At 40.9% G+C, this 10,833-nt stretch overlaps 2 protein-coding genes across 2 annotated transcripts; both read right to left on the minus strand.

Moving 5' to 3' along the window:
• Positions 1 to 1,670: 1,670 nt before the first annotated feature.
• On the minus strand, positions 1,671 to 3,849 carry LOC109194328 (serine/threonine-protein kinase pim-1-like). Its single transcript, XM_025904716.1, has 8 exons — positions 3,836 to 3,849; positions 3,454 to 3,578; positions 3,238 to 3,332; positions 3,052 to 3,099; positions 2,749 to 2,967; positions 2,477 to 2,657; positions 2,220 to 2,390; positions 1,671 to 2,130 (listed from the first exon to the last, which is right to left on the minus strand). Exons 1-8 carry the CDS (start codon positions 3,847 to 3,849, stop codon positions 2,039 to 2,041), a joined length of 945 nt encoding a protein of 314 aa, XP_025760501.1. The 3' UTR covers positions 1,671 to 2,038.
• Positions 3,850 to 9,596: 5,747 nt separating this feature from the next.
• On the minus strand, positions 9,597 to 10,304 carry LOC109197810 (serine/threonine-protein kinase pim-1-like). The gene is made up of 4 exons (XM_019353586.1): positions 10,208 to 10,304; positions 9,992 to 10,086; positions 9,807 to 9,854; positions 9,597 to 9,725 (listed from the first exon to the last, which is right to left on the minus strand). The coding sequence occupies exons 1-4, from the start codon at positions 10,302 to 10,304 to the stop codon at positions 9,597 to 9,599; spliced, it is 369 nt and encodes a 122-aa protein (XP_019209131.1).
• Positions 10,305 to 10,833: the final 529 nt, after the last annotated feature.

The following is a 10,833-nucleotide window of genomic DNA, read 5'->3' on the forward strand; positions in this document are numbered from 1 at the left end:
AGGGCATAACTGAAAATGATTTAAAAAGCAGTCAGTGTCAAAAGAACAGCTTTGAAACACCTTCATAAAGCCGGCAGAGTACTTAAAAAAGAAAAGGTCTGGCAAAATAGAGAGAAATTATGGGTCCCTCGAGACTTTTGCAACATATAAGTTTAAAGAAATGTAAAGAAAAAATTAAAATATTAAGTCATAACCTAACGTTCTCACAATTCAAACAGAGGTCTGAAGAAGTAACAACCCAGCAAAAAATAAGTTAAATGAAAAATTAATTTCTACCAGTCTCAGAAATAATCTCCACATCTGGTTTGGGATCTATGAGGAAGCTCATGTGCAAGAATATTATTTTTTTGTATTTATTTTTCTTTTAAACTATATCTATTTGTTAGATTGGATTCAATGTGCTTTATATTATAAGGCCAAAAGCATCAAGTAATACTGAGAAATTCATCTATCGCTAATGAGCCAAGTCAAAGATTTTTTGAAGAAAACGCAATCTCTCTGCAACACTGCAATCTGGTTGTTAAGGGATGACATAAGAAATTCTCCTGACTGAAGTTTGGTCTGTTTACAGCATCTTTTTCCTGCCATGCAATTCCATTTGTCCTTAACCATCAGGAACCCTCATTTTAACTTTTATTGAGATTTAAAAAGTTAGCCACACAGAGTTCGAGTAGCAGACACATCTCTACATCAACTGTTCAGAGGAGACTCTGTGACTCGGGCATTTATGGTCAAATAGCTGCAAAGAAACCACCACTAAGGAAAAGCAACAAACAGAAGAGATTTGTTTGGGCCACGAAACACAAGGAATGAACATTAGACCAGTGGAAATCTGTGCTTTGGTCTGATGAGTCCAAACTTGAGATCTTTGGGTCCGCCTGCCGTGTATTTGTGCGACACAGAAAGGGTGAATGGATGGTGTCGAGTGCTTTGCTGGGGACACTGTTGAGGATTTATGCAAAATTGAATCACACTGAACTAGCATGACTACCATAACCGTTGACTGGTAGTGTATATACACTCCTACCCTTCTTTCATCATCTAGTTTCCTGTGCCAGATCTTCTATTGATCCACTGAGGCAGACATGTCAGAAACATGAACTAAAGCACATTTCTGTGTATAAGCAGGACTTTAAATTTTCATCAACAGCTACTTCAGAGGAAATTCTTCAATAAACTGCAACCAAAGGCTCAACTCAGAGGACAAAACCCAACCTGTTATAAACAGTGTGACAGCAAACTTTCTCTTGTGTAAAGTTACAAATAGGAGTAATTATCCACAGGACCTTTTATACATAATGAAGTTATATTCGGTCCTGTAGAAATTGTACATTTAAGCTATTTAGTTCTCTCTGTGATAACTCTGCTATGAATGCCTCTTATTAACTTTTTTACTTTTACAATCAGACAGCTCACTATGAGCAAACACTCAGCAACAGTGGGAAGGAAAAACTCCCTTCTGGAAGGAAAAAACCTCTGGTAGAACCAGGAAATCTGTCCAAACTGGTTGGGGGTTAGAGCAACAAATGCAAGTCTTCAGAGCATTTGCAGTGTGACTGTCTTCGTGCACACTTTAACCTGATTCAGTTTTCTTATTTGTCAAAATGCACCATGGGTAAAAAAAAAACACAATCTTTGAAATAGAAATGAAAGAGAATCCTCAGCAAAGATAAATTAAACAAGTTTTATTTTGATCAAATTTTACTTTAAGTAAAACATCTTTATTTGATGTCATCAGATAAAGACAGTTTTGAGGGAGCACCTGACCCAGCCCAAGCTCTCTATGAAGACGAGGAAAAACTCCCCAGGGGGCCAGATTGATGGGAAGAAACCTCGGGAAAGCCCATTCAAAGAGAGATCCCCTTTCCTGGGATGGCTGGGGGGGTTACAGGAACTCCAAGAAAGCAAAATTTTGATTTTATTTTTAATTGTCCCATTCTATCTATTCCTGTCCAACAGAAAAAAGAAAGCAAGTTACTACAATGTATCACACTTGCATGATAAGATGTGAATTGTGTGATTTGTGTGTTTGTGTGTGTTATCTTAGCCAGGGGTGATGCTGGAGCTCCTCCAGTGTTGGGCGCTTCTCCGGGACTTTAGTTAAGCATGCTTCCAAGAAATTCCGGCATTCTGGACAGAAAGAAAAGATAAAAAAGATGAAGATGATAGTTCTAGTGATCCAAGGCATCCGTGAATCTGGAAGTGTGAAGTTTTCTTACTTGTGGACAGACGCTTTTTGATGGTCAGTTTCTTGCTGAGGAACCTCTCGGTATCAAAGTCCCGTGCATGAACCGCTTCATACAGCACCACTCCCATTTGCCACACCGTGGTGGGTCCACACCTGTAGCAGCTCCTCCTGTACCACTCGGGAGGGGTGTGAAGAGGAGTACCTAACAAATAGACACAATTGCAATTTCTGCTAAAACAAAAGACACAAATTGTTACATCTGTGAAAAGCAGGAGCAGAATATGTTACCATAGAAGACGCGATACAGAGATCGCTGCTTAACAAAGCAGCTCAGTCCAAAGTCAATGATGCGAACACGAGGCACATCTGAGCCGGTCTCAATCAGAATGTTTTCTCCCTTGATGTCCCGATGAAAGATGTGTTTATCCTCAAGTTCCTTTGCAGCATCAACTAGTTGCTTCAGAATGACCTGGAAAAGATGAAAAAGACAATAATGACTTAATGCTTTTTTGCGCCTTGATTGAATGCTGTACAGTCTGAGGTTCTTCCAGTCAACCTACCTTGGCCTTGTCCTCTGGTAAAGTTCTTCCATTTTCTGCTTTGTATTTTTGCAGGTCCACAGCGGGGACAGGTCTCTCCAGCACCAGGATCAGTTCTTTGCCAAGGTCGAACCACTCCAGCAAGGACACAGGTGCTGATGTTCCCACTGACCCTTCTGCTTCACCTGCAAGTTTCAGCATAATGGCCACTTCCACAGAGAGCTTCTTCCCGCTTTCATCCTGAAATATTACAACAAAGTGAATGATGAGGAACGCCGCATTCAATCCAGTAATGTAAAACTGATTCAAGTGTTGGACACTTACCGCCACTTTGCAGTAGACTTTATTTCTGGGAATGTGTTTGATGGCAACCTAAAAGACACAGAGCATTGGTGAGCATTTCCTCAGTATGACATAATGAAAGGTGGAAACACAGCACACCTCTCAGCTTACGATATTATACATTATCTGCGTTACTGCCTGTCTTACTACCATCGCCTGAACACTTACTGGAAAACGATCTTCTATCCGGTAGCCAGCAAAAACTGCTCCGCAGCCTCCTTCTCCGAGCTGGTGCTCCTCCACGTATCTGGCTTCGAATTCACCTAAACAGACAAACATAAATCTTGTTTTACTACAGCTGTGACACAAATTACTCTCTTCTGTAGCCCAAATGTTCCTTTTGCTCTTCCCCTGAATATAAAACCCAGGCTGCTTGCTACTTACGTTTTTGGTCAGCCACTGATTTTTTGTCCTGGTCCACATTCCTTTTCTTTTCTTGGGTGACTCTCTGTTGTCTCCCGCGGCCTTTCTTTTGCTGTTTTTCGCACACACGTTTTTGTTGTTCAAGTCTGCAGATGTGGAAAACACCAAAAGCACATCAGCTCACTGGATGATGGACACAAATATCTCACAAACACTAAACACCAATATCTTAAACCTAGCAACCACACTTAGTCCGACCCCTCACTCAACTAATTAGCCTACCTTTACCAGTGTCCAGTGAGGAAGATGCTTGTTCCTTGTCACCGCTCATATGGTCAAGCAGTTTAGCCTTCTTTGGTTGGTTTGTTGTGCCCTCTCCATCTTGCACAACCTTGCGCTTTACTCCTTTGACCACATCTGAGCTGGTGGAAGGACCAGCCTGCTCAGCGACCCTCCTCCTTTTTATTGGGGTCTTCTTTCAGGACTGGCCTTTCTTTTAGCAGTCCTGGTCTTACAATCTATAAACGACACCAACACAGTGGTGAAAAAGAGTCCCCGACATCAGGACTGGAAGCATTTCGGTGGCAAAGAATTTGAAATAGCTATTGCTTAAATTATCACAAGTTTGTTCTTGAGATAAAAAACTGACCAGTGCGAATTGATACTAGGTTTACTAAGTCTTAGATCTTGATGACACTTGTTGGTCTGTTTTTACTGTTGAGTCCAAGAATAAACTTCTTACATTATTTTACCAAAAGACCGGTAACCTTTCTTTGATTAGACATCTTGTAATAAAGCTATTTTCAATCAAACATATGATTCAAATGCTCTAAAAACGATTCACACAGTGTCGACATTTTTAGGATTGTACATTCTGTTATTTGGATTTTACCAGGATTTGATTTTATAATTTTACTTACCTTGATCTCCTGAATCTTTATCTGCTGGAGTGGTAATTTTTCTTGTTTCCTTTGTCATTGTAATTTTGGAGAACTTTAAAATCGAAAATGTCACCGTAATGAGTTAATATTGAGTTAATATTCCTTCAAATGAGCGTCCTTCAAATGCTTGACGTTTCTAACTGAGTTCTGTAAGTGAGCTTTATAAGTAAACTCTGGAAACTACGGCAACACAACATAGAATCTTGCCTTTAGGTGACATCACTGACTGCCAGTAGTTCAAAGTAGTTTACAGAAAAACAATCTGGCAGACAAAGCCATAATATTTCATATAATTCAATCATTTCATATCAATTAAACAGTTTCTTTCATTGTCTTTTCATCATTTGTATAAAGATCTCATGTATGGATGACACTATGAAGATTTCTGGTTGACCACACACTAATAAGCACAGTGTCAGCTACATTGTCATCTGATTTAAAGTCTTTATTATTGTACATTTAACTGTCATGGTATGAGTCTGTGATCCAGTGTTTTTTGTTTGTTTAATTTATATGCATTGATTATTCTTTTGGTTCTCTTTGTTTTCTTCTTGTGTTATATTCTTAGGCTTTAGGTTTCTGTTACTTTGCCTTGCCCCTGTGTCCCACATGTCATGTCTAGTCACTCTTGTTTCCATGTTCCCCATTTCTTCCCAGTCAGTCAAGTATCAATGTCAACTCTGTGTCTTTGTAAATGTCGTCTCTTGTTTGCTGTTTTACTTGATAGTCTCTTGTGCTATGTTAGTGTTTTCAGTTTTCCTCCCACTGGTCTCGTTGTTTGTGATTTCTCCCAGCTGTGCTCTCCTCCTGTGTCTTATTCCCTCATTTATCCCTCTGTGTATTTAAGCCCATTGTCTTCCTCTGTTTGCTGCTGGGTTGTCTGTGTATCATCCATGACATGTCTCTTGTTCCAGGTTATCATTTGTTGTGTTCCACGTCTCAGATCTTTAGTTTCTTATATTTGTTTCTATTCCCTCCCCGTTTAGTTTTGTTACTTTAGTCTTTATATTCCTGCATTTTTGTTTGTAGTTTTGTGCTGCCTCAATAAAAGGCACATTTTTAGTTTAAGTCCTCGTCAGCCTCTGCATTTGGCTCCTATCTCTCTTCACTCCACACATCTGCCAGAGCAGCCATGATATTAACTTTCTTGTTATATCAAACGACAGACCAGTGAAAGATAAAGGGATAAAAACAGAGTGTGTGTACTGGCTATCTGAGATCAAATATAACAGATTTTTATAAAGGAGTTGTTAACTGTATTTATTCCAATTAAATTAAATAGCAAATGCAGCTACAATTTCAGTGAGATTCATTCCTGACTTTCTACTGCTGTGGCTGAAAGTATACACCAAGCTTTATCACTGTAACTGATGTAAATATTGGACTTGGAGGGGATTCATCTGATAGACTGATGCAAACAGAACGGTGAATCTCCAATTTTCTTTTTTTCTGAAAGAAAAAGTTGGTTACTGTATCACATTTAATGGCAAGATGTGAATTCAGCATGTGTGTGTGTGTGTGTGTCAGAGATGAGTTTATCTGAGTCAGGGGTAAAGCAGGAGGTCCTCCAGCATTGGGCACGTCTCCAGGACTTTGTTAAAACTTGTTTTCAAGACATCTGGAATGAACGAAGGACAAGAGAGATGAAGATGATAATTCCAGTGATCCAAGCGATCACCATGATTTACTGCAAAATTTTCTTTTTCCTGTAGCCCACACTTTTCCTGATAATTTAAGGACACATTGGACCTTTGCCAAGTTATGGCAGGTTTTCAGCTAATAGCCTTTGGGAATCACCTTGCTGGTGTAAAAATACTATTTTTTGCTCTTGAACTTTTTAATCTTTAGTATTTTTCATCAATTCAAGAAAGAAATGGCAACAAATGATGTTTTGTCACAAGCTCCCAGTAAAATTTTCTTTAAGTATAAAAAACAGTTGTTCATCTCTTGTGTTAGGTGCTGTTTTATGCTCGAATGATTCACAGGTCAGTGTTAAGTGGCTTAACTGATGTGAAAGATCAGGAACCCACAGAGTGTTCGTGTGACTATCTGGTTTCTTTTATTTAGAGCACAGAAATGTTCCTTTGTGGTCTAGAACCGTGGTCTTTTCCTGGCAGCCAGCTTTCCAGATTACTCCACACTCCACACTCTCTTGTCTCAGGTCCAGGGTCACTAAAAGGAAGGAGACCTTGTAAACACAATCATCTCATAGCCATCATCATAGCCTTCCTGGCACAGCCCCTTGAGCCCACTGCAACACCCCTGCCACACATCCCCACCGCCCGACTGAGGCTGGGGTCGCATTCGGCCAAACCTACCCCCCCTTGCGGTCTGAGCAGATGTACACAATCGGGCGGTCGACCACTCTTACCTGCTGGGACAAAAGAGCAGCCCTCTTTTTGAGGCGTCCGTCTGCAGAGCTGGTCAGGTCTGCGAACCCAGACAGGAACTGGCGATAGTACCCAGGCAGCCCCAGGAATTACCTCATCTCCTTTTTTGTCTTGGGAAGTGGGTAGGATGCGATGGCGGCCGTCTTCTCCGCCCTTGGACGCACCTGCCCGTCTCCCAAGTGGTACCCCAAATACTGTACCTCCCTCCATCCAACTGCACACTTCTTCAGGTTGGCCGTGAGCCCCACTTGCCTCTGGGTCTCCAGGACCGCGGCCACCTGCTGTAGATGCTCCACCCAGGTGTCACTGTGGATGATCACATCATCCAGATAGCGGCAGCAAATGCAGCTTAAGGACACCTGGTGCATGAGGCACGAAAAAGTGGCGGGGGCTCCGAAGAAGCTGAACAGAAGTGTGACAAATTGGCTGACAAGGGAAGCCCCTGGTTAAATACAGCGCTGTGAAAAATTGAGCAGTGCCTAAACGGTCCATGAGGTCATTGAGCTCGTCAAACCATACACTATAATTTAGCTTGAAACAACATTCGAGGGCATAACTGAAAAGGATTTAAAAAGCAGTCAGTGTCAAAAGAACAGCTTTGAAACACCTTCATAAAGCCGGCAGAGTACTTAAAAAAGAAAAGGTCTGGCAAAATAGAGAGAAATTATGGGTCCCTTGAGACTTTTGCAACATATAAGTTTAAAGAAATGTAAAGAAAAAATTAAAATATTAAGTCATAACCTAACGTTCTCACAATTCAAACAGAGGTCTGAAGAAGTAACAACCCAGCAAAAAATAAGTTAAATGAAAAATTAATTTCTACCAGTCTCAGAAATAATCTCCACATCTGGTTTGGGATCTATGAGGAAGCTCATGTGCAAGAATATTATTTTTTTGTATTTATTTTTCTTTTAAACTATATCTATTTGTTAGATTGGATTCAATGTGCTTTATATTATAAGGCCAAAAGCATCAAGTAATACTGAGAAATTCATCTATCGCTAATGAGCCAAGTCAAAGATTTTTTTGAAGAAAACGCAATCTCTCTGCAACACTGCAATCTGGTTGTTAAGGGATGACATAAGAAATTCTCCTGACTGAAGTTTGGTCTGTTTACAGCATCTTTTTCCTGCCATGCAATTCCATTTGTCCTTAACCATCAGGAACCCTCATTTTAACTTTTATTGAGATTTAAAAGTTAGCCACACAGAGTTCAAGTAGCAGACACATCTCTACATCAACTGTTCAGAGGAGACTCTGCGACTCGGGCATTTATGGTCAAATAGCTGCAAAGAAACCACCACTAAGGAAAAGCAACAAACAGAAGAGATTTGTTTGGGCCACGAAACACAAGGAATGAACATTAGACCAGTGGAAATCTGTGCTTTGGTCTGATGAGTCCAAACTTGAGATCTTTGGGTCCACCTGCCGTGTATTTGTGCGACACAGAAAGGGTGAATGAATGGTGTCGAGTGCTTTGCTGGGGACACTGTTGAGGATTTATGCAAAATTGAATCACACTGAACTAGCATGACTACCATAACCGTTGACTGGTAGTGTATATACACTCCTACCCTTCTTTCATCATCTAGTTTCCTGTGCCAGATCTTCTATTGATCCACTGAGGCAGACATGTCAGAAACATGAACTAAAGCACATTTCTGTGTATAAGCAGGACTTTAAATTTTCATCAACAGCTACTTCAGAGGAAATTCTTCAATAAACTGCAATCAAAGGCTCAACTCAGAGGACAAAACCCAACCTGTTATAAACAGTGTGACAGCAAACTTTCTCTTGTGTAAAGTTACAAATAGGAGTAATTATCCACAGGACCTTTTATACATAATGAAGTTATATTCGGTCCTGTAGAAATTGTACATTTAAGCTATTTAGTTCTCTCTGTGATAACTCTGCTATGAATGCCTCTTATTAACTTTTTTACTTTTACAATCAGACAGCTCACTATGAGCAAACACTCAGCAACAGTGGGAAGGAAAAACTCCCTTCTGGAAGGAAAAAACCTCTGGTAGAACCAGGAAATCTGTCCAAACTGGTTGGGGGTTAGAGCAACAAATGCAAGTCTTCAGAGCATTTGCAGTGTGACTGTCTTCGTGCACACTTTAACCTGATTAGTTTTCTTATTTGTCAAAATATTTTGGTTTTTTTACCCATGGTACAATCTTTGAAATAGTAATGAAGAGAATCCTCAGCAAAGATGAATTAAACAAGTTTTATTTTGATCAAATTTTACTTTAAGTAACACATCTTTATTTGATGACATTAAAGTCATCAGATAAAGACAGTTTTGAGGGAGCTCCTGACCCAGCCCAAGCTCTCTATGAAGACGAGGAAAAACTCCCCAGGGGGCCAGATTGATGGGAAGTTAAGCATGCGTCCAAGAAATTCCAGCATTCTGGAAAGAAAGAAAGGATAAAAAAGATGAAGATGATAGTTCTAGTGATCCAAGGCATCTGTGAATCTGGAAGTGTCAAGTTTTCTACCTGTGGACAGATGCTTTTTGAGTTTCTTCTGAGGAACCTCGTGGTATTAAAGTCCCGTGGATGAAGCGCTTCATACAACACCACTCCCATTTGCCACACCGTGGTGGGTCCACACCAACTAGTTGCTTCAGAATGACCTGGAAAAGATGAAAAACACAATAATGAGTCAATGGGTTAATGCTTCTCTATTACTCTCCGCCTTGATTGTATGCTGTACAGTCTGAGGTTCTTCCAGTCAACCTACCTTGGCCTTGTCCTCTGGTAAAGATCCTCCATTTTCTGCTTTATATTTTTGCAGGTCCACAGCGGGACAGGTCTCTCCAGCACCAGTATCAGTTCTCTGCCAATGTCGAACCACTCCAGCAAGGACACAGGTGCTGATGTTCCACTGACCCTTCTGCTTCACCTGCAAGTTTCAGCATAATGGCCACTTCCACAGAGAGCTTCTTCCCGCTTTCATCCTGAAATATTACCAAGTGGATGATGAGGAACGCCGCATTCAATCCAGTAATGTAAAACTGATTCAAGTGTTGGACACTTACCGCCACTTTGCAGTACACTTTATTTTTGGGAATGTGTTTGATGGCTACCTAAAAGACACAGAGCATTGGTGAGCATTTCCTCAGTATGACATAATTAAAGGTGGAACACAGCACACCTCTCAGCTTACGATATTATACATTATCTGCGTTACTGCCTGTCTTACTACCATCGCCTGAACACTTACAGGAAAACGATCTTCTATCCGGTAGCCAGCAAACACTGCTCCGCAGCCTCCTTCTCCGAGCCGGTGCTCCTCCACATATCTGGCTTCGAATTCACCTAAACAGACAAACGCAAATCTTGTTTTACTACCGCTGTGACACAAATTACTCTCTTCTGTAGCCTAGATGTTCCTTTTGCCCTTCCCCTGAATATAAAACCCAGGCTGCTTGCTACTTACGTTTTTGGTCAGCCACTGATTTTTTATCCTGGTCCACATTCCTTTTGTTTTTCTTGGGTGTTTCTTGGTGTTGTCTCCCGCGGCCTTTCTTTGCCATTTCTCGCGCACACATGTTGTTGTTCAAGCTATAGTCTGCAGATGTGGAAAACACCAAAAGCACATCAGCTCACTGGATGATGGACACAATATCTCACAAACACTAAACACCAATATCTTAAACCTAGCAACCACCTTAGTCTGCCCCCTCACTCAACTAATTAGCCTACCTTTACCAGTGTCCACGAGGAAGACGCTTGTTCCTTGTCACCGCTCATATGGTCAAGCAGTTAGCCTTCTTTGGTTGGTTCGTTGTGCCTCTCCATCTTGCTCAACCTTGCGCTTCACTCCTTCACCAATCACATGTAGCCATCGGTCACATGACCAGTTATGAGCTGTGGCGGCAGAGCCAAACCAGCCAACCCATCTGTTCTCTGATTGGATGTTAATTTGTGATTGACATGACATGACCAATCAGATGACAGGAAGAAAAATAGGGTCAAATTCGTACTTGTGACTTGCAGGGTTTTTGTTGGCTAAGTCCACACTGTCCACACACAAATCTTCTTTACACACATACAAATCTTTTT

The sequence above is a fragment of the Oreochromis niloticus genome, unplaced genomic scaffold (genome assembly GCF_001858045.2).
Source record: "Oreochromis niloticus isolate F11D_XX unplaced genomic scaffold, O_niloticus_UMD_NMBU tig00006518_pilon, whole genome shotgun sequence".
In the NCBI taxonomy this organism is placed as follows: domain Eukaryota; kingdom Metazoa; phylum Chordata; class Actinopteri; order Cichliformes; family Cichlidae; genus Oreochromis; species Oreochromis niloticus.

Excerpts from the sequence above, each read along its gene's own strand:
- LOC109197810 (XM_019353586.1), bottom strand. The coding sequence starts at position 10,304 with ATGGCAAAGAAAGGCCGCGGGAGACAACACCAAGAAACACCCAAGAAA. Across the intron at positions 10,087-10,207 it reads ATCAGTGGCTGACCAAAAAC|GTGAATTCGAAGCCAGATAT; the intron begins GTAAGTAGCAAG and ends TTGTCTGTTTAG. Across the intron at positions 9,855-9,991 it reads GGATAGAAGATCGTTTTCCT|GTAGCCATCAAACACATTCC; the intron begins GTAAGTGTTCAG and ends TGTGTCTTTTAG.
- LOC109194328 (XM_025904716.1), bottom strand. Across the intron at positions 2,658-2,748 it reads TACCAGAGGACAAGGCCAAG|GTCATTCTGAAGCAACTAGT; the intron begins GTAGGTTGACTG and ends CATCTTTTCCAG. Across the intron at positions 2,391-2,476 it reads TCTGTATCGCGTCTTCTATG|GTACTCCTCTTCACACCCCT; the intron begins GTAACATATTCT and ends TCTATTTGTTAG.